General features: G+C 39.1%; 4 protein-coding genes across 5 annotated transcripts; 1 reads left to right on the top strand and 3 right to left on the bottom strand.

Moving 5' to 3' along the window:
• The first annotated feature begins 253 nt into the window (after positions 1 to 253).
• On the top strand, positions 254 to 1667 carry LOC137724316 (protein UNUSUAL FLORAL ORGANS). The gene has a single exon (XM_068463061.1). It carries the CDS (start codon positions 254 to 256, stop codon positions 1574 to 1576), a length of 1323 nt encoding a protein of 440 aa, XP_068319162.1. The 3' UTR covers positions 1577 to 1667.
• A 732-nt stretch (positions 1668 to 2399) lies between these two features.
• Positions 2400 to 6104, bottom strand: LOC137726780 (GTP-binding protein ERG-like). The gene is made up of 8 exons (XM_068465739.1): positions 5581 to 6104; positions 4848 to 4937; positions 4316 to 4461; positions 3783 to 3941; positions 3615 to 3681; positions 3291 to 3398; positions 3021 to 3160; positions 2400 to 2937 (listed from the first exon to the last, which is right to left on the bottom strand). Exons 1-8 carry the CDS (start codon positions 6076 to 6078, stop codon positions 2853 to 2855), a joined length of 1293 nt encoding a protein of 430 aa, XP_068321840.1. The 5' UTR covers positions 6079 to 6104; the 3' UTR covers positions 2400 to 2852.
• Positions 6105 to 6610: 506 nt separating this feature from the next.
• On the bottom strand, positions 6611 to 11163 carry LOC137725248 (protein SUPPRESSOR OF FRI 4-like). 2 transcript variants are annotated; one of them, XR_011067478.1, is made up of 7 exons: positions 10922 to 11163; positions 9800 to 9900; positions 9066 to 9192; positions 8552 to 8925; positions 7855 to 8000; positions 7099 to 7720; positions 6611 to 6970 (listed from the first exon to the last, which is right to left on the bottom strand). XR_011067478.1 is itself a non-coding variant. In XM_068463875.1 (7 exons), exons 1-7 carry the CDS (start codon positions 11113 to 11115, stop codon positions 6899 to 6901), a joined length of 1068 nt encoding a protein of 355 aa, XP_068319976.1. In that variant the 5' UTR covers positions 11116 to 11163; the 3' UTR covers positions 6611 to 6898. The 2 variants fall into 2 exon arrangements, 1 of the variants encoding a protein (XP_068319976.1); XM_068463875.1 differs by having other exon boundaries at positions 7667 to 7720.
• A 2169-nt stretch (positions 11164 to 13332) lies between these two features.
• Positions 13333 to 15347, bottom strand: LOC137727088 (uncharacterized). Its single transcript, XM_068466025.1, has 3 exons — positions 15208 to 15347; positions 14513 to 14622; positions 13333 to 13708 (listed from the first exon to the last, which is right to left on the bottom strand). The coding sequence occupies exons 2-3, from the start codon at positions 14607 to 14609 to the stop codon at positions 13491 to 13493; spliced, it is 315 nt and encodes a 104-aa protein (XP_068322126.1). The 5' UTR covers positions 14610 to 14622; positions 15208 to 15347; the 3' UTR covers positions 13333 to 13490.
• Between the last annotated feature and the right edge of the window lie 7439 nt (positions 15348 to 22786).

Below are 22786 nucleotides of genomic sequence, written 5' to 3'. Positions count from 1 at the left end.
TTCTTTCTTCTTCTCCCAGTAGAAAGCCATGCCTTCTCCAAAACCGACCTGAGAGATTTTCCAGTTTTATGTTCACATCTTCCAAAACAAAATTCGCACTGTTTGTGAAAAAAGTAAGCTTGCATGTAAGCACTTACTTCCCAAATTAGCACTCTTCAATTCCCTCCAATTTCTTTGCTTTCGTTCCACTCAACACGTACTAAATTTAGAGGCATATTTTACTTATAAGCCCTTGTCATCGTCCTACACAAAAATGGAAGCTTTTCATCCTTCTCTCACATTTCCCTTCTCCTACACCTTCACTACTACTACTAGTGCACTTGGTGGTGTCATTGCTGAAAACATCGACACATCATGTCCTAATCCATGGATGGATGCTAGGATATGGAGCAAGCTCCCCCACCGGCTCGTCGACCGTGTCATCGCCTTTCTCCCACCGCCGGCCTTTTTTCGCGCTCGATGTGTCTGCAAGAGGTGGTATGCCCTCTTGTTCTCCAACACCTTTCTCCAACTCTACCTCGAAGTGTCTCCGCGCCGTCATTGGTTCCTCTTCTTCAAGAACAAGAACCTCAATGGAAGCTACATATACAGGAACAACAACAATGGAGGAAACAATGGTGACAGCAACAGGGGTGATACTAATTGTGAAGGCTATCTTTTTGATCCTTATGAAATTGCATGGTACCGCCTTTCGTTCGCTTTGCTCCCCTCCGGCCTTTCCTCTGCTTCATCTTCCGGCGGTTTAATCTGTTGGATTTCGGACGAGGCTGGCCCGAAGACTCTCATTCTATGCAACCCAATTGTTGGTACTGTGTCTCAGTTGCCTCCTACTCTAAGATCAAGACTCTTCCCTTCCATAGGGTTGAGTGTCAGCCCTACATCCATTGATGTAACTGTTGCTGGAGACGACTTGATCTCTCCATACGCTGTGAAAAACTTGACTGCCGAGAGCTTCCATATCGACGCAGGTGGGTTTTTTTCGCTGTGGGGAATCAATTCTTCCCTCCCAAGGCTCTGCAGTTTCGAATCAGGTCAAATGGTTAATGTTCAAGGAAGATTCTACTGCATGAACTACAGCCCTTTCAGTGTCTTAGCCTATGACGTGCCAGCAAACAATTGGTGGAAGATTCAGGCCCCCATGAGAAGGTTCCTGAGGTCTCCAAGCTTGGTGGAGAGCAGGGGGAAGCTTCTTTTAGTTGCTGCAGTTGAGAAGAGCAAGCTCAACGTGCCGAAAAGCTTGAGGATTTGGGGGTTGCAGGCTTGTGGAACAACTTGGGTTGAGATTGATAGGATGCCTCAGCAGCTCTATGTGCAATTTACTGACCTGGAGAATGGGAGTGGGTTCCAGTGTGTTGGACATGGAGAGTTCATCACCATCATGATTCTGGGTTCGGACAAGGCGTTGCTGTTCGATATGTGCAGGAAGAGGTGGCAGTGGATTCCACCGTGCCCTTATGTTCATGCTGGGGTTGATGGGGACTTGCATGGCTTTGCTTATGAACCCCGGCTCGCTACGCCGGTCACTGGGCTGCTTGATCAGCTGACTCCAATTCCGTTCCAGGCTTTCAGTGGTTAGGAGGGTTCAAGTTGTAATGTGATCTAAATATGTAGCCGTAGGAAAAGCAGCGGTTGTGATGTGGGAGTTGGTAGGTTTGGTCTAATCTAGTAAGGAGCTACTTGTTATAGTTTGAAGTAATCTGCTATGTATTTTGTCAGTCTCTTCTACCTAGTGTATGAAATGAGGAGATAGTCTGCATAACTATTGTGATAAATGTAGTAATATTTCCTGGAATTAACTACAAGACTGAAAGCCAAGTTTTTTTTTTTTTTTTCTTATTATTATTATTTTTTTATTGCAACCGATATTTACACTAGGGTCCAGGTAATTTCGGCTAAACCACCCAATAGACCGATGAAAATAACGAAGTATCAGACTCACCATTTCTGAAAGTCGAAGTTAAGGCCTTTCATTTAGAAATAGAGAAAAATACCACTTTAGGTAAAAGGGGAATGTTTTAAAGCTTCTCTTTCCTGCTCGGGATTACCACTAGGATGAAGTTTGTGCCGTTTCCGAGATCTATATAATATTTTTTCCGTTCTTAAGCTGCTGTTTGAACTGTTAATCAAATTGATCAACAAGATTTCGAACCATGAAACGAATGATTTGTTGAGTATAAAAACTGACGGTCAGCCCTGACTAGGTATTCTTCCTCTATTACCTGGGAATGGGGACAAAATACATATACGCGATAAGTGAGATATTCACATGCAGATACACGGTTCTTTAAACCCTAAACTCGTGACTTTGCAATACGCGGTTCAAATGAAAGTGAAACATTGCCAAGAGTCCAGGGCAGAGACTCCATTTCCGTACAAACAAGCATGGAGGGTGCGGAGCATACAAATCAATTCCTGTACTCCTTTTACACATGTGGAATTTTACAATTCCACAAGCAAAGTACAAAGATGGATATACAAGGAAAAAAATTGTTAGTCTATAAAGAGGAAAGATTTCATATCAAAAGACTCGCTATTGTACATTCTCAAAATTTCGGGACTAATGTGTTTGCCTGCCAAGTTGGAGTCTTCCAGTTATTCGTCACCCTCCTCCATCCCCAAATTAAAGCTGATACATTTCTGCCACTCAAAGCTACTACTCTGGATGGCCTTCATAAAGTTGATGAAACTTCCTTTATATACACTTCAAAATAGGGTGGATCAAAATGTCGCGACTTTTTACATTCAATTTCATTCACCAAACTTGTTGTAAGTCTGCCCTTACAAATAAGGCGCGCTTACATCTCCTGATGGATCGTATCCCTTCTTGACATTCAACTCGATTTTCCAATGTATCATTTAAGTCTAACCTGGAGAATGAGATGAAGATCCCTCTTGAAGATGGACCGTAGCTCCTCATTAGCTTCCATGCCAATTCTCCTGTTTCAGAAGCATGTATTCAATTCAAATTGGCTCGTGTTAAAAGCAAAGTGATTCCAATACGCTAGGACTTCAGTATTTACCCTATTTTATTGCCCTTCTTTCCTACAAGGATCTTGCGTTGACTTAATTTGTTCGTGATAAGATGCTGTTCAATCCGAAGAGAGCCATCTCGCAACTCCTTCCAGTCCATCAACCGGTGTTCAATAGTGTATGGGATTTCCTAAAACAAGCACAAGTTGCCATTATTGAAGATTCTCAAATTGCTTATTAATTCATACCTTGGGAATGAAAATATAACCAGACAGAAATGATAGTCTCAAAGTAATTTGAAACAGAAACTGAAGATCTACCTGATGCACATGGTCTAACAATCTTTCTCGGACAACTTCTAATGATATATTCTTCATAACTTCCTCAGTCATGATCAATGGATCTTCATCCCAAGATCTTTTAACAGCCTATACATAAAAAAACCACTGAAGAACTGAGGATATAGTGGACAACGGTAACATTGGCTAGAAAGATAATCAGATTCATGTAAACCAGGCATATCTTGAAAAACTCCTTCCAACCGAAACATACATCTAAAAAAGGCCTTCGTAACAGAATATTTTTGACAGGTAAATGTCACAGGAAATTATCACAATGATGACAATACTAAAAGGCTCACATGCCTGATCCATCAAATATTGAGTAAGATCTTTCACTCCGGAGCCCTTCAGACCAGAAATCATGAAATGCCTACAAGGTTAAGAAAGAAACAGATGGTCAGATATACTATCAAGATCCGTGGTCAAAAAGAGAAAACACACCATCTTTGATTCTGAACAAGTAAAATCCACCTTTCATAACCAGGAAGATCTTTGAATTCCTCAGCAACCTTTAACAAGTCTTTCTTCTTCTCAACTAAATCAACCTTGTTCATACACAAAATTCTCTTTTGTACCGGGTGTGGTAGTGCTCCCATACGCTTGATCAATCCTATAACCCTTACATCAGGCCTATATAAATGATAATACAAAGAACCAGGTGATTAGGGACCAAAAATACTGAAACAGGGATTAAATTTGGATAAAAGGGGGAGTGATGGCATATAGAGCAAGCCGATCAACAAAATGTTAATAAACTTGAGTGATATATGTACAAGAAGTCAAACGGGAAACAAGAAATAACTATGTGTTTCCCCAACAAGGCAGGGAATGAGGATAATGGCTGAAATTTAAAAATAAAAATAAAAAAAAAAATTTGCACTATTATCAAAAGCAAAAATCATTTGCCCAAATGGAATCCACCTGCCATATATGTCTAGCTCTGATGCTTATGTTTGTTTCATGCATAATATGGTACAGGATATCAAATGGAATGGATTACTAACCTGGTAAGATGCCTATGGACGTCGAATATAACTATGAGCACATCATATAAAGTAACTGAGCTCCAAGCACTTTCTACTCGAACCTTAAAATCCTTATAAGGACATCCCTTGTTGCTTAATGTAAGACCTGGAGTATCAAAGAAACACTGCACAGGCATACATGAAGACAGTCAATAAATGTCATATGATTCAATTTTTGTGCTCTTCAGTCAGTGAGGAGAAAACATACTAATAACATGTCTATACATCAATAGATGAAAGTAACTATGAGAAAATAATATGCAAAGATGACCCATCACCTTTACCTTTCATGTATCAAACACTCTCATCACTAGATGAAAGTAAGTGTTGCAAGCTCATCAGATTGTTTTTTGTGCAATAATTTCATAAATAAAGAACTGGGATAAAGAAATTAACTGCATATTGATTGTGAATAATTTTCAGAGCTCATTTGGACATAAAATAAATTAATCAGAAAACATTCCCAGTCCAGAGAAGCAGGTTGATTATAAACTATAAACAAGAAACATACAATTTGTGTGTCTCCTTTTGTCATAACTCCTAATACTTCATGAGTAGTGGTGTTTGTCTTCCGTGAAACAGCAGAAACCTTTGTCCCAACCTATGAGAAATGCAGAGAACGTATGATAAATATGTCATCATAAAGGTTCTGGTGACATCAAAGGCCACTAAAAGTAAAAGCTTAGATCACATGATATGGTAAAAAATATTACAACAAATCATTTTGTATCCTACAAAGGACATCAAAGATTCATGTTTAAGAACAAAGTATAATCTCCAAAGCCAATATATATCTCAAATAGAGAATTCTCGCAAGCTTTTTCATTTCCCTCTAAAGAATTTTTTTTTTTTATCGGGACAACTTCAGACACATTAAAAAGCTCAAGCATGTTTTGGCCTCAACAACTATTTGATATCTATCTGACCAAAGTGCAGTGAGCATGAAACAGATATTGATCGGGGAAATTAGGCAGATTGTGCCATATCCATGGTCAGTACAAACATAATCCTGAGCAACATAGACGGACCCTACTTGCCACAAAATATTAAACCACAGTCGATTAAGCAAATGAAAGAATACATAACACAAAACTTTACCAAAATCCCTTCCAATGAAACAATTATCAAAAACCATAAACAACACTCAACACAATCATTGACTTCACCAACCCCATGTTCAACAATTCATCAAAACCCCCCATGAAATTAAACATCTTTAAACAATAAGATCCAAAAGAACAAACCATGTAATTAGTCAGAGCAGACTTTCCGGCATTCGGGGCACCAATTATCCCAACAGACAGCGCCTTTTGGTCCTCTTCCTTCACCATTTCCTCCTCCTCCTCCCCTGATTCCTCATCATCTGCGCGCTCCAGAGCCGCCTCGAGAAGCGCCTTAGCGAGCACTCTGCTCTTTTGCTCCTCCTCTTCCTCCAAACGCCTCAATTTTTCCTTGTGGGTGTCCACCCCAATCAATTTATCAGCTTTTGATCGGTACTTGTTGTCCCAAGTCGGCTTCCTAGGGGTTTCGGGCTTAGAATCCGAACCAATGGATGGTATGGCGTAATGGGTACTGTCGAAAACCGAGTCTGAACCATTTTCGGAGTCTGAGAAAGATGGGTTGTGGCCAGAATCGTCCTCTTGCGGCTGAGCTGCGTAAAACCGGTGGAAGAAGGAGACTGGGTTTAATGGGGTTTTGCCGGGTTTTGAAGAGAGGGTTCTCAGAACTCTCAAAGCTTTCATCTCAGCTGCTGATAACGAGTATCAAGCGACAGTGACAGAGACAAAGGGTGTGTGCGCGCGAGTGAGATCTGAGGTTTTAGGGGTTTTAGCCTAGAGCCTTGTCTAGTCTCTCTGTAGACGATCACTCCTCTTTAGTCCATTAGCATGGCTGCATGAGTAGCATTATTCACATACTTTTTTGTTTATTTTTATTTATTAATCTTTAATTTTTTTGATCCGACGATCACAAATTCAATTACTGCATGAGATAAAAATGAATATGAATAACAGTTCTTTTTATAGATTTACGTGAATGAAGGTACGAATTCATGAATTCATGTGCGTCTTTGACACCAAAACAATGGAGAGACAAAATAAGTTGAGAGGAAATAACTTGAGAAATGCACGTAAGTTTATCATGCAATGCAATCGTAAGATCAGAACCAAACATCTTCGAAATAAAAAAGAAAGCCCGCGAGTAAGAGTGCAAGTGCATTAAAAATCCCGTCCAAAAAGAATATTGTCAAAGCACTGGAAATATTAAAAAGCGATATAATAACTTCGTCATCTATAAATAAACCGCAGAATACCGTCGAAGCACCGGAGAAGAATGAAAAAAATTACATTAACGCTTAAAAATTTGCTCTTCTATTTCACGCTCTTGCAAAGAATACAAACACGAATCTATGACTGGTTAGTAGTCTGGTAAACCGCCCTTCACTTCATATAAACTTTGCCGTACACGAAGCGTGCATCAGCATGAAATTCCGAGGTCCACACGTCATCATGAGATTCTGAAGGCGCATACATTGTCATCATCGTCCCATTGCTGCTATTTGATCTAAAATGCCATTCGACCAGCAAGCCGGCTCTCCAAAATCCTTCTGTCTATGGCTGCATCGATTGAACTCATCTGAAAAACAAAACCACAATGAGATCATCAGAGAGGGACCGTGGGCATAATTCATTTGGTTAAAGCCAGATAAGTAAACTGGTCCTATGATCTAACCGGAGATGCCAAACTTAATGAAAGAATCTGACCTGGGCCAAGTCTGGTATCACTGTTCAACGATAAAATAACGTTGCTACAATTATAAAAAAAATTTATTGGTCTCAACATTGTTTCACTCGAACCCCAACACCACAAAAGAAAGCATGGGGAGAGTGAACAACAGATAAATCCAAATTTTAAAAGAGCAAATATATACATTCCGTACTTAACTGAGTACGATGCTAGGTAGGAGAATCCTTGATCCCATTGCAGCAAGCTTGTCAAAATTGTAAATACTAACAGCAAATATAATGTAAATACCTACTTGAATCTTTTGATGCAGTTGCGTGGAAACCGGAGAATGGCAGTATAAACAAAACAGCATGCCCATCAACCAATTGGGTTGGAAAGCAGAAAGATGGATGATTAAAAGGTTCGCATGTTCTTTCTTAATTTGTTTGTTTTCAAAAGAAAGAGTTCAAACTCATACAGTACACAAATACCTCTCTAATCAGGAAACAATTGGTAAACAACCCAGTCTGAAAAGACAGAACGTAAAGCCTACCTAGTTGGTTAGAGCAATGCAACCCCGTAAGTTAAAGAGGTAGTATGACTTACCTGGCTAGTTTCATCATGAACCTGATATTTCACTAAGGACATTCTTCTTTCCTCCTGCAAATCAAATGAACCCATTTAACAAGTTAGCAATCAGTCCGAACCAGAAAACATAAAACAAGTTAGTAAGAACCAGCAAGCCTAGCAAAGTGGAAACCTAATAAACATTTGGGAAATTAAGAACGACTTACCATGGACATAGCTTCATCATCCCAAACTAGATACACCTCATTAGCAGCTGGCTGGGGAGCAGGAGCTTTGTTTGCAATAACAGGGGGTGGTCCAATTGATGGACCACCAGTGTTTGGACCAGATGCATAAGAGTGTGAATTAACACCTGTAGCAATTAAATGCAAAGCAAATATCAGATTGACAAGCCTTGCACGTATGAAATCAACAATCCAAAGGCATCAACATGGAGAATTTTGCAATGTGGTAGGTATTCTTTATTGCAACGGAAAAATACGTAAGGCTTAGCATACCAGAACAATTACTAGCTCAGTTTAGATAAAAACAATTACAGGATTAACTGGGTGCATATCAAGGAACATAAAAGATGCCCTTGTAATAAATCAAACAACAAAGGGAAAACTAGCCATTGCTAGCATATCCAAATTTGAAGTTCACTAAAACAGAACTCTCTATAAGAATCTCAGATGGCAACTAGAATATAAAAATAAAAAACAAAAGAAGCTGAAGTATCTACTACTTATTTGATCAGACATGAAATATAGGTCGAACTTAAAAGCAAGAAGACAAATCTGACACCATACTGCTATCATGCACACAAAGGAGCATTTTTTTTTTTTTTTTTTTTTTTTAAAAATCAACAATAAGAAATCAAAACTGAAACGCTTAGATAACTACTTGTTTGGAAAGTTTTAGCACCTTGATAAGCATCCGTTGGTCCTTTAATTTCAGCTGGAGAATTTAAAGGAATACTTGTTGAAAGCATGGGAGCGGAAAAGGGAGAACTTTGAGTTGGTACATTATTTATACCAACAACAGGAAATAGGGGTTGTGATACAGGAACATGAGGCATGGATGTAGGAAGGCCAGGAGGTGCTATATGCGGAGGCAGAAGTCCAGGGGTGGTTGTTGATGGTAGAGGTGGTCTCCCATTGTGCACAGGAAACAATGGCTGCTGCACATAACCCAATGAGGAAGCAGGTACTGAGACTGCTGGAGGCTGTGGATACCATGGCTGGGGACGAGGTGGAACTTGCCAAACATTCGGAGTCACCGGAACTGCAGAATTGTACCTGGTGCAAACAAAACCAAAAGAAACAAACAGATAAGTTGTTTATGTAAATGCTAATCATGATGTACAGCAGTGGCATAATTTCAAAATTTCACAAAGCCGGTTGCAGAGGATATGCAAGAAACCTGACTAAAAACATACATTGGCCGCATTGCACCCAAAGGTGGTTGGGGAGGATATGCAACCCCCATCGAACCTGGCACCATACCACCAACAAACTGGGTTGTTGGGATGTTTACTTTAGCTACTTTTGATGGACCGTCTTCCTCTGCACATAAATTGAGATATTTAGAAAATAAACTTAATATATATGATTAACGCCATAAACTACTCAAAATGATAGGTATAGTGCACCCTTTTTTTTTTTTTTTTTTGTTTGATTAGTCTTTAGCTCAAATGAGATAACACTTTCAAATGGATTGCACAGTCAATATTCCATGAAAAAACATTTTATGCAGAATTCGTATGCAGAAATTAGGACATCCAAATCCATATGAATGTACATTTGCAAGAGTACATAAGCATAACTTGGTTCAACCATGAACACAAGAGAATTTGAAACACTGTTACATGGACAAAATATAATAAGTATATTACATGGAAACTGCTATGAACATTCTAATAGAATGTCTAATTCAATACATTATATTATTCAAGGAAGTCCAAAATAGATAGGTCCATCTATTCATGCTTGAACGTATCATCACATCCAGGTCACAATTTAATGCGAGTCAAACCAAACCATGGCATAAACTAGTTGAATGAAAATGATTAAAAGTTCACACATCACCAAATACCAATGATGATAACATAACATGAAGATAGTATATCAAAATTGTCTGGATAAACATCAAAACTAGTAAGGATCCTTTTACCTTCCTCTCCATAATGTGCAGCCAAGACGTCAGGTGGGATTCCTTGCATCCCATAAATTTCAATATCCGTTGACTCCCTGCCATCCTTCGCATTGGGAACCCTGTAAAATACAATTTTTGCCAGTTTGACTATCAGTAAATTTAAATTCACGAAAAGGAATTATTTTGAGCCATAGCTAAAATATAATGGACATACTTCAACCATACTATGTAATAGCTCATTAAAAAGATCAAGTGAAGTAGTTCAACCATACTATGTAATAGCTCATTAAAAAGATCAAGTGAAGTAGTTTAACTTTAATCACAAACAATTAGCATCAACAACCATCTATGACAATGTTCTTATGTCCCAGCTAGAACAATTGAACTGGGGATTTTGAATATGTTTTGTTCTTAGACATAAACTGAAAGTTACTTTTGGTACTAATACAGTAGAAAAAGATTAAGTTCAACATCAGCGTACAGTGGCATCCATTACAGAATAACCTATGGGCATAAAAATCATCTTACAGTCATGAGTAAGAAGTCAACACAATCGATTATCCTCCTGAGGTTTCAGGTGCTCTCTTTATTATCAAGCAGGCCCCTTACGTAAACGAGTTCATATTACAGTATATCCCAACAAAAGAGAACCAAATTTATATTAACAGACCCATTGTTTCCTGGACTCCCAGTTCTACTAAAATTACAAGCACACACAAAATCTTCCAAAGTCCCGTACTTTTGCACTTAGTCCACCTTCAAGCTACCAAAATTATTAACACCTACAACCCAATTTTGCTCGAAAGTCTAAGAGACCGTCGCAGCCTATCAATTCCATTGACCATTAAGCTGCCTCTATGCAGCTAACAAAAAGCTATAATCCCAAACTATCTTTCCAGCTAAAAAATTGTCCAAAACTGCCGAGCCCACATTACAAAATCACACCCAACTGACCAAATTTAGATTTTTTTCAGCGATGAAATTTCCCTTTAGACCCAAATCCATTTACAACAGAATAAAAACAATGAATATCATATCTTTCTATAACAGGTGATCAATATCATATAACAAATTCAGCGACGAAAGAAAGCATAAAAATTAGGGTTTTGGCTATTGGGGGAAAGATATATAAATCCGTACTTGGTGACGCTCTCTTTGTGGACCTGGAGGACGTGAATAGCCATGCCGCCGGCAGTGGAGAGCTTCTTATGGCAGACATGGCACTTGAAGTGCTTGGCTTTCTGGTGCTGCACCAGTATCTTCTCATCGTCGAATTCTCTATCGCAGTAGTAGCACCACACCTTCGACGCCACTCTCTTCTTCTTCTTTCCCATACTGCCCTTCGACCCCTTTGCCCTCCTGCGGCTCTCTCCCTCTCTCTCTCTCTCTCTCTCTCTCTCTCTCTCTCTCTCTGCGAGCCTTTGGTCTTGGTATTTGGGTTTTTGTTTTGGGGTTTTTTCTCTCTTGCTGTGATTTGTGGTTTGATAAATTGCATGTATTTGTACTTATAGTGTGTTTACAAAAAAAAAAAAAAATTAATTTTTTTTTTTTTTGGAAGCTTTATTTTTTCATTTTTAATTTACCGAGAGTTATAATGGTAAATCGGATATTGGGGGCTGGGGCTTTTCCAATTGGTGTTGACCCGAGTTGAGCCCCAATCCAATAATTGACCCGTTCAAGTGGTTTAGTAATCAGCGTGTCATAACATATCACTAACTAACAATGTAACAGTTACATGAAAAATTAGGAAAACTAATTAAAAATGTTTGAAAAGTTTTAGTTTTAATAAAAAATTATGTTATAAATTTTGTTTAATGATTAGTACAAGGTCCATATTAAAGTAGTTCAACTAAGAATGATCCAACTATAATAAATTATGATTTGTCGATTTTACCCCTAACTTTTTTAGGTTGAGTTCGAGATTTTCATCATTAATGGAGTTCATCGTTGTTTTACAGACCTTCTTCTTTTTCTTTGAAAAAAAAAAAAAATATAGATCCCCATGTTATTTAATTTATATGTTGTATTATTTCGTTGAAATGTGATCGTCGTTATTATTCATAGAGTATTCGAGGTACTGTTTTTCAATTTTTCTTCGTCAGTGGAGTTCATCGTTTGTTTCTCCAAAAATTAAATTTGAGATCTACATGCTATTCAATAAACACAACGGGTCACTGTTTCTGAATTTTAAGTCACTGTTTCTGGAATCTAAATTACTGTTTCTGGAATCTAAGTCACTTTTTCTGGATCCAAATGAAATAGACACACTGTTTCTTAAATGTAAGCTAGAAAAGAAATAGAGAAATTCATTGTATTTGGATTCAATGCAAAATAAGCATCATGTTTCTTAAATATAATCAACCGATGCATGAAAGAAAAGAAACAATTAAAGGTTAAAACATAGACTATTTCTGAAATCTAAGTCACTATTTCTAGAATCTAAGTCATTATTTCTAAAATTTAAGTCATTGTTTCTAGAATTTAAGTCACTATTTTTGAATTTTTGTTTTTTTCTTTCTAGATACAGTGTTTATTTATGCACATACAAAACAAACGTTGTATCTGATTTTTTGTTCAGAAACAGTGTTATATTTTGAGTTCTCCAAAAACAGTTTTATGTTTTTATTTTTTTATTTTTTAAAGACAATTTTTTGCGGATTTCTGTCATTAAACTTCTTTGAACTTGTTTCGGCAGTTTTGTTCCGATGAATGCTTTATTTTTCAACTTTGATTTGGTTGTTTTTGAAATGCAGGAATTCGATTTGATAGGAAGACAGAGAGTTATTATGGCGGTTTCGTGCTGGGTTGAGGTTGGTGAAGAGTCAGAACAATATCAAATCAATTAGGAGATACAGTGTTTATTTATGCACATACAAAACAAACGTTGTATCTGATTTTTTGTTCAGAAACAGTGTTATATTTTGAGTTCTCCAGAAACAGTTTTATGTTTTTATTTTTTTATTTTTTAAAGACAATTTTTTGCGGATTTCTGTCATTAAACTTCTTTGAACTTGTTTCGGCAGTTTTGTTCCGATGAATGCTTTATTTTTCAACTTTGATTTGGTTGTTTTTGAAATGCAGGAATTCGATTTGATAGGAAGACAGAGAGTTATTATGGCGGTTTCGTGCTGGGTTGAGGTTGGTGAAGAGTCAGAACAATATCAAATCAATTAGGAGTATTTACGGAAGTGTAGATTTGTATCGGGTTGGGCTTGTAAGTTTCACCCGTGGACAGTAGTTTTGGATAGTTTTTTATTAAACTTTAAGCCATTTTGGTTAAATAACATTTTGAGATGATTTTTGGTTAAATATTTGTTGGCCCAAATCCTTATCATTAAAGCTCCCTCAAAAATTTACTGTGACATTTTGAGTTATAACTTTTCTGCCCTTCGAAAAAGAAATTTGTACCTTTTTTCTTAATGTCGACTAATTATGTCGTGATTTCATCAAGCTCTTTCAAGAATATTTAAGGCATGTTATGCATGGGCATGTTAGGTCGACTAATTATGTCGTGATTTCATCAAGCTCTAGCAAGTAAAAACTACAACCAGAAAGAAGCTTGTGATTACAAGCATGATATCATCTCAGGTTCAAAAGCATCCGACAGAAAACGAAAACTGGCGTACATGCATCAAACGGACAGCAGACAGCCGCATACAAACTTCAGAACTCGTTCTTCCAACCGTCGAAACGCAGAACAGCACACATCCTACTCTTCTTTCTTGGAGGATTGGGAAGAATCAGCGTCACCTTTTAACTTGCTTACACTAGCTTCGGCTTCAGCAAGAAATGCAGGATCAGGCTTGTGTTTGTCTGAAGGTTCTTTCATTGCCATATATATGTAAAATGCGATAACTATGTTGACAGATATAACAGCAAGGAATCCACTCAACAATGTGAGCGAATAGGGAGACATGTCGCTTACACCTGTTTCAAATGAATAACAACCTTGTTCAGAGAACGAAAAAGGAAAAACCTAGGCAGGAAACTTTAACAAAAACCATTAGTAGCACCCTTCCCAAATTCGACGATAGGATGCTATCTTCATTCTTACAAATCCCATTCACCGTATCAAATTATGCAATTCACATAAACAATATAGATCCTAATGACAATTTTTTTCATGTGAGACCATTGTTTGGAATTTGGAAGCAAGATTTAGATGAGTCGATTGAGATAAAAATTTCAATTATCATGGCACTGAGAGGGAGATGGACAAACTCTAAGGGCCCGTCTGGTGAGCTGGATGGGATTGGGCTTTAGGGATATGATTGGACAACCAGGACATGTAAGACGGGTCTTGTAACCCATGCACAAGATACGTTAGATAACCCACTCTATTGTGGAGTCATAACCCATCATGTCCAGTTTTGTCCATCTTACATTTTGACACAACAAACAACGGACTGAACTCAAGTCCATATTAATTGGTCACAACCTAGCCCACCAAACAAGGCTTAAGTGTTGTAGGAACTAGAGGAAGGTCATAAGGACTCAAATATAAAATGCGAACTAGAAATGGTCTGCTTATTTTGAACAAATATGGGTAAGCACACAAACATTATCAAAAAGAATACTTAGATAGATAATTGTATAGTAATATAGCACTAAGAAGAAAAACCCAGCGTAACTAGTGCAAAGTTCTTGTTAGAATAACTCTAAGAGGGACCTAAATAAGACGCAGTACTATGAAAATGACAAAAGCTTCAGTACTTGACACAATAGCCTTACCGGGAAGCAAATTATTGTTGAACGCATATAATATTGCAACGGGAATTATCCACATAAACATTGACGCAGTAACGAACTTTTGTATCACGCCTGCCATTGTTATCTCCAATCTGCATAATAAAGAGAAAAACAATCAATCCCAACAGAACAACAAATCACAGAGAACAATAAGCCATACACAAACATTGCCGAGGGAGAGCTGTAAAAGACTATCGAGCCAGAAGATATGCAACTGAATTTCGGTACAAATAAATTGAAACAGTTCAATATCTGTACCTAAACATTCTTCTTGGTGATCGTAAATTCATCTGAATCGAAATTTATATCAAATACCCATGGAAAAGAAAGAAAACTAAATCATAAGAACTGCAGACATGAGTGATCTAGATAACTCGTTAGGATACTTGTATGCAGTGCTTAAGTGAAGTACTAACTACTTGATTTTTACTGGGATATGATATACCACTAGAAAGCCATCTATGTACAAATAAAGATCAAAACTTTTCATATGCAGTCAAACAAAAAGCAACGCACCAGTGAACAAAGACGCCAAATTTCAAAACTTTACATTGTTTTTCAACAGGGTACATAGTATGAGAGTGACCCAGAAAGACCTAACCTCACACAGACATTTAATCGAACATTTGGTGTGCACATACTCAACCGACAAAACAACGGAGTGAGAAAGAGCGTACCCAAGCGAGAGCCTTGGATCGGGAGACTGAGAGCAAACTAGAAACGATTTGACTTCCCAATGTTAGCTTGGCTTTTGCTGCGCAATCCAATCGATTCTGCCACAGAAATTGCATACTGTCAAAGGGGGAAGCAACAAAACCTGTGTTTTGGGTGCTGGCTAGGTGCGGTACAATTGTCAGCTGTTGAGATCAATCTTACGGTGAGTGTTTTAAACGAGCTCATGTGTAGAAACGGGTGAAATATTACCCGTATTACAAAGCAAACACCCGATGGCTCCTGTCAAATCTCAAGCTCTCTCGTATCGAAGGTGGGGCGAGCTCCTTGGCCTCCCACCTGAAACATCTTCTTCCTTCTCTCTCTGGTATTTTCTGAGGAAAAACACTTTGCTTCCGCCAGCTCCCTTCCCCTTCCCCTTTCTACCGATAGACTCGGATGCTCACAATGTTGGATGATCACAGTCGTTGGATTTTCTTCCGCACCGTTGGTCCGCAGGAGAGACGCTCAAGGATATATCGAACGAAAACTTTCTACATGGGCTTCTTCGGTGATGAACTGAAACGCTGTTAGGACATCAATGAATGTCCATAAAGAACATTTAAAATTTAGCAGTCGCTAGAAGAACCCTAACCCTAATACCGCTGCAAAAACTAAAGGAAGCTGCAGTAGGATATTATCAAAAGATCATCAACGTCAACCAAGTTAAATCCACCAGAGTAGATCATGGATTGTATTGTTGATCTTCCCGAGCATTTATTGGTTGAATCCTTTTCGACTTCCTTGCAATAAAGTTGCTTTCAGGCTTTCGGATGCAGGTGCGTGTCGAAAGCATTGGTTCTGCCTCATCTCCGATCCTTATTTCGTTGGCCGCTTTAATAGAACCTTTACGGGAATTAATTTTCTTCTATTACTTATTTAGAAATATATACAGTACTATTATAGTTTTACAAGGAAACAAATAACATATACACAAACCTACTTAATAAAGGACTTCTATTATTTACATTCCCTATTTTTCCTAATATTGACTCACGTTAACACTCCCCTTCAAGTTGGTGCATAGATATCACACATGCCCAACTTGACAAGTGAGTCATCAAACCTTCGACTACATACTGCATGAGTTAGAACGTCTGCAAGTTGCTCCTCTGACTTCACAAAAGGTATTGACACAATCTTCCTTTCAAGCTTCTCTTTAATAAAATGTCGATCAACTTCCACATGTTTTGTCCTATCATGCTGTACCGGATTATCAGTTATATCTCTTGCTGACTTATTATCACAGTATAGTCTCATGATTTCCTTTGGCTTGAACCCAAGCCCCTCAAGAAGCTTTCGAAGCCAGAGAATCTTACAAATGCCGTGAGCCATCCTTCGATACTCGGCCTCAGCCGAGGATCTTGATACTACCTTCTGTTTCTTACTTCTCCATGTAACCAAATTTCCTCCTACAAACGTAAAGTATCCCGAAGTAAACCGTCTGTCACCTACACTTCATGCCCAATCAGCATCCGTGAACCCCTCAATTCTCAAATGTCCATACTTCCGATATAGAACTCCTTTCCCAGGTGCAGACTTTAAATATGCTACGATACGCATAACAGCAGCCATATGATCTAGACTTGGTGAATGCATAAATTGACTTACTACACTTACTGCATAGGCAATATCAGGCCGTGTATGAGCCAAATAAATTAGTCTCCCTACAAGTCTCTGATATCTCCCCTTATCAACTGATTTCTGATTCGGATCCACACATAGATCATGTTTTTCAACAATAGGTGTATCTACTGGCTTGCATCCCAGCATACCAGTTTCTTTTAGCAAATCCAAAACATACTTACGTTGTGACAAGAAAATACATTTCGAAGATCGAGCAACTTCAACTCCAAGAAAATATTTCAAATCCCCCAGGTTCTTCATTTCAAACTCAGTCGCAAGATTCTTCTGTAATCTTGAAATCTCATCACAATCATCACCAGTAATAATCATGTCATCTACATAGATGATTAAAGCTGTCACTTTTTCCTGTCTCCGTTTAACGAACAATGTATGATCAGAATGACTCTGATAATACCCAATCTTTTTCATAACTTGAGTAAACCTATCAAACCATGCACGAGGCGATTGCTTCAGCCCATATAAAGACTTACGCAACCGGCATACTTCGGTACTTCTACCAGCACTGTACCCAGGAGGAAAATCCATATATACTTCTTCCTCCAAGTTCCCATGGAGAAAAGCGTTTTTCACATCAAACTGTTTTAATGGCTAGTCCATATTAGCAGCTAAAGAAATCAGAACACGTACCGTATTCATCTTGGCAACCGGAGAGAACGTCTCTTGATAATCTACACCATATGTTTGGGTGTATCCTTTAGCTACAAACCTTGCTTTGTACCTGTCTATTGATCCATCGGCTTTGTATTTGACGGTAAACACCCACCGGCATCCAACTGTTTTTTTTCCCTCCGGCAAGGACGTCACCTCCCAGGTATTATTCTTCTGTAACGCCAACATTTCTTCATCCATTGCATTTGCCCACTTTGGATCCTTTAGAGCCTCATCCACACGAGTTGGTACTCGAATAGCCTCCATATTGTCTATCAAGGTCTTACGCTCTGGTGCAAGACCATTGCATGAGACATAGTTGGCTATCGGATACTTTACTTTGCCTTCCGGAGAAAACATGTCAGGTGGCACACCCCGATTTTGTCTCGGTGGCAGCTTATATGTATTTACATCAGTACTTGCATTAGTTACATAATCATCCACAATACTTACCTCAGGTTTATTCAGAGAATAATCATTGGGCATCACCGTGGAGCTAGAGAGAGAGGGGGTTACACAAGTAGGCTTGACAATGAACTGTCCTGACTGCGGATCACTCTCGGCATCTTTTGCTTCTGACTGCATGCTGCTCTCGGCAGCAACTTCTGACTTATGCCGTGGCATGTTTGGTATTTCAGCAGCATCTGGCACGGCATGTATGATCACTGCCGCATTAGGCACGGCATCAGCATGCACGGCCTCAACATCAACCACAGTATTTTCTCCCAAGTCCAACCATTCCAGATCACCACTAGAGCTCTCCCCCTGGTGATCTGAAGATGAAGATACGGGGGCATAAAAAAACTTCGATTTAGAAAAGGTCACATCCATAGTAACATACATATGCCGAGTCTCAGGGTGATAACATTTATATCCTTTTTGGTGAGATGAGAAACCAACAAACACACATCGAAGGGCACACGGATCCAACTTAGTGCGATGAATTTTCGGAATATGCACATAAGCCACACAACCAAATACCCGGGGCTTGAGAGTATGAGTAGACATCACCTGAACATGTTGAGTGAGAACTTGAAGAGGAGTTCGAAAGTCAATCACCCGAGAGGGTATACGATTAATCACGTAGACCGCATAAGTAACTGCTTCAGGCCAAAAAATCTTAGGAACAAACGCGCCCAGAAGTAGAGCACGTGTCGTTTCTAAGATATGGCGATTTTTCCGTTCAGCCACTCCATTTTGCTGTGGAGTATAGGGACATGTTGTTTCATGGAGAATGCCTTGATCACAAAGAAACTCCGACAACTCACAATTAAGATACTCACCACCATTATCAGAACGAAGAACTTTAATTACAGATAAGTATTGTGTCCGAATCATTTGAGAAAAGGTTCGGAATACCATACCAACATCACTCTTATTTTTCACCACATATAACCACGTCATACGAGTGCAATCATCAACAAACGTAACAAACCACTTAATCCTAGAAGAAGTAACAACAGGAGATGGTCCCCAAACATCAGAGTGCACAAGTTCAAACGGTAAAGCTCTTTTATTCATACTAGGAGGAAACGAAGCCCAATGGCTTTTAGCAAGAATACATACTTCACAATGTAAGTCTGATTCATTTATTCCACTAAATAGACTAGGTAACATATGCCGTAAATACCCAAAAGATGCATGCCCTAACCGACGATGCAACAACCACACTTCTTGTAAATTACTAGACCGGGACGCTCGAACCGTATTAGCTTTGCCAGAAACGACGTCGTCCACATAGTACAACCCCTCTCTCTTAGTGCCACGCCCAATTATCTCCTTGGTCTGAATATCCTGAAAGAGACAAAATGATGGATACATTAGAACAACACAATCCAATTGTTCAGTAACCTATGGTATGGATAACAGATGATGGGATAAAGAAGGAACAAGCAAGCAATGATGTAGGGGAAGTGTAGAGGTAAGATGCACAGTGCCGACACCACATACGGGTGCCAAAGTACCATTGGCAGTTGATATATTTTTCCTGTGAGATGTGGTCATGTATTGAAACATATTTTTATCATATGTTATATGATCCGTTGCCCCAGAGTCCAGAATCCAACCTGTATGATGCTGATTTTCGGAGGCTAAGAGAACACGTCCCACGGTACCTGTGTCAGAAGACGAGTCACCCCGAGTACCAAACAACAAATTCTGACTGGAGTTATTAGAACTAGGCACGGCTTCCTGGACTGTGGGTGTAGCCGCAGCAAGGGAGGCACGGCCTCCACTAGATCCGGCTGCTCCACGCTCCTTGGCACACAATTTTTTCTTTAACTCTGGAAACCAATCAGGCACCCCATGCTTAGTAAAGCATGTATCCTCAGTATGACGGGTTTGTCCACAGAAAGTACACTTCAAATCATCTTTATTTTCTCGGTTGAAAGGTCGAGAATTTAAAGATTGATTAGAAAGATTACTAGCACGATGAGTACCAGCTGGCCGAGAGATCATTGCCATGGACGGCAATCCTCCTTGATTGTTACTCCCACCCATCATGGTAGCATGTCGTTGAGCTTCACGTCGAACAACAGAAAACACCTCCTCAACAGAAGGTAAGGGCTGAGTACGTAAAATATCACTACGTACTTTATCAAACACATCATCCAAACCCGCCAAAAAAGCATACACACGATCAACCTGAATTTCTTCTCGAAGTGTCTTGAAATCCATAGCACATACCATCTTGATTGGTCTCCGTTGATCTAACTCTTGCCAAACGGACTTGAGATCATCATAATACACACCAACTGGCCAACCCTCTTGACGGAGTCTGAACGATTTAACCTTCAATTCATAAATCTGAGAAATATCTGAACCATCATAATAAGTTCGAGCCACCTCTTCCCAAACTTCTTTAACAGTACGTAGGTGAATAAAAAATCCTATGATAGCAGGTTCCATGGAATTGATCAACCACCCTTTTACTATTGCATTCCCTGTCTCTCACGCCTCATACTCAGCACTAGCCTCAGCAGGCTCCTTGATATTCCCAGTCACAAAGCCCTTCCTACCGTGTCCAGCGATGTGCATCTCCAAAACCTTGGACCAAAGAGGATAATTCGATCCATTTAATTTCACGGTATTTGGTACAGCAGACGCATCACTCTGAATAACGGCAGGATTCACTACTTGATTATTGGTTGAATTACTGCCCTCTAACTTCAACACGCCACTGCCTCCTGAGTCCATTAATAAAAAATTTACGGCTTCCTGCAATCCTCACAGCAGCAGCAACAGACACGGTACAATTGCAGAAAAAAAAACACAGCAATTTCTAAGGTAACAGACAGGCAGCAGACAGGTAGCAGACAAGTACACACCCTCACGGCAGCAGCAAGGTATTGTGCTGCACAGCAATACACAGCAACAGACTGCACACACAGCAGTACCACACCCACACGGCAACAATAAACAGCACTGCACAGCAATACACAGCAGCAAACTGCACACACAGCAGTACCACACCCACACGGCAACCCTGTTTTCTGCAGAAGATTTGCAGAAATAAGGTCGACCAAGCACAGCGGAAAAGAAAACTAGGGTTTTGGCTCTGATACCAAATAGAACTTTTACGGGAATTAATTTTCTTCTATTACTTGTTTAGAAATATATACATCAGTACTATTATAGTTTTACAAGGAAACAAATAACATATACAACACAAACCTACTTAATAAAGGACTCCTATTATTTACATTCCCTATTTTTCCTAATATTGACTCACGCTAACAGCTTTCTGTGCCTCTAACTCGACCATTCGAAGTACTCTTGTTATATTACCGAATGAAATACTGTAGCAGCTTTTGCGAAGTCGAAACATCTCGAGACAATCGATTTCTCTTTTAGTTTCCTCCCTTGTTTTCGAGATACAATAACTTCTCCCTGTGATTACTACATCTGCAATCCGTACACCAAGCAATGGCTCGCTCTTCCTCCCACTAGTATTAAATCTCTACGAGTGGGATTCATGTGTGATCCATGCTGTAACTCCTCCTCCTCTAAGGTGACGGTAGTAGTATCATCCAGCTTAATGCTGAGTAGAGGTGGACGGTGGTGCTAATGCATCGAAATTTGTCAGGTGATGTCGGCACCTCCTTCCATGTGGCGATGATCTCTCTTCTGAGACTAGTGGTGAACGGAGGAGGGAGTTGGCTCTGTCATGCAGCCCACAACAGCTAGAAGTCGATAAACAGATTTGACCTTATTATTTCACTCCTCACCAGCCAGCCGTTTTTCACAATGGAATGTTTTATTGGAGGCTTTATGGGTTTCCCTTACTTTTGAGTTGGGTCCGTTTGGTAGTACGTAATAGTAGTGCTGACCATATAAATGGCGTTTGATTGAGGACCCTATGACTCGATTTGTTGAACACTCTCGATGTCTTTTAGGTGTCTGCAGATATGACATTTGAGATGGAGTAGTGACGATCCATTCACTGTTTGGGAGTTGAAGCTTCCCCATATTTCCTTAGTCTAAGGTGTTCCGCCATAATTCGTTGTCTTTTTTTAGTGAACTTCGAGTCTTTGAGAGCTGCGTAGAGATGTATGAGTGCATAATCTTTAGTATTGGGGGCGTGCCATGCATCCACAATTTCACTTTGTGGAAACCACATGCACAAGTGATTGAGAGTAATCCTCATGTGCATGGGCACTGTTTCTACCAAAATCCTTAACTATTTTGAGTGCATACCTACACATCAATCACTACAAAAATGTATGTTTTGCATATATGATCCACACATCCTCTCTTGTGCCTGAATTAGAAGAAGTAATTCAATCGATCAATTTTGAGACAATTTGGGAAATTTATGTAGGACTATGAAGAAATCCAAAAGCTTCATCATGAAATTGAAATATGATGCCAAAGTCCAATTAAATTCTTTTTTCTTATAAGTCTAATTAAATTCATATTTCTTATAGATTTAATTGGGAACTTGGGATTGAGGAGTTAAGTTGTTGGTGTCAAAATATATTCATTTTTTATTTCGTGCCGAAATTCGAAACTTTGAGCATTTATATAGTTAAATATGTTGTCAAGATATCTGATTATATATAGTTAGGTAGGTTAGACTCTTGATGAATTTTATCACTGAGAACAATACAGAATATCTATATATGTAGATTCTTGAATTTTATAACCGCTTTTAAGTTGATGACAAGCAGGTCACATTGCCTTATCAAAAGTTCGTAATAAATCAAACCTCCACTTTTCATATCTTCGTGACTTGGAATCGGTTTGTGATGG

The sequence above is a fragment of the Pyrus communis genome, chromosome 2 (assembly GCF_963583255.1).
Source record: "Pyrus communis chromosome 2, drPyrComm1.1, whole genome shotgun sequence".
NCBI lineage: Eukaryota > Viridiplantae > Streptophyta > Magnoliopsida > Rosales > Rosaceae > Pyrus > Pyrus communis.
Note: the sequence above shows the minus strand (reverse complement) of the source record. Positions and strands in the feature narration are given on the sequence as shown.

Excerpts from the sequence above, each read along its gene's own strand:
- LOC137726780 (XM_068465739.1), bottom strand. The coding sequence starts at position 6,078 with ATGAAAGCTTTGAGAGTTCTGAGAACCCTCTCTTCAAAACCCGGCAAA. Across the intron at positions 3,942-4,315 it reads GTCCATAGGCATCTTACCAG|GCCTGATGTAAGGGTTATAG; the intron begins GTTAGTAATCCA and ends TCATTTATATAG. Across the intron at positions 3,682-3,782 it reads GATCTTCCTGGTTATGAAAG|GCATTTCATGATTTCTGGTC; the intron begins GTGGATTTTACT and ends TTAACCTTGTAG.
- LOC137724316 (XM_068463061.1), top strand. The coding sequence starts at position 254 with ATGGAAGCTTTTCATCCTTCTCTCACATTTCCCTTCTCCTACACCTTC.
- LOC137727088 (XM_068466025.1), bottom strand. The coding sequence starts at position 14,609 with ATGGCAGGCGTGATACAAAAGTTCGTTACTGCGTCAATGTTTATGTGG. Across the intron at positions 13,709-14,512 it reads CAACAATAATTTGCTTCCCG|GTGTAAGCGACATGTCTCCC; the intron begins GTAAGGCTATTG and ends CATTTGAAACAG.
- LOC137725248 (XM_068463875.1), bottom strand. The coding sequence starts at position 11,115 with ATGGGAAAGAAGAAGAAGAGAGTGGCGTCGAAGGTGTGGTGCTACTAC. Across the intron at positions 9,193-9,799 it reads TGCACATTATGGAGAGGAAG|AGGAAGACGGTCCATCAAAA; the intron begins GTAAAAGGATCC and ends ATTTATGTGCAG. Across the intron at positions 8,926-9,065 it reads TTGGGTGCAATGCGGCCAAT|GTACAATTCTGCAGTTCCGG; the intron begins GTATGTTTTTAG and ends TGTTTGCACCAG.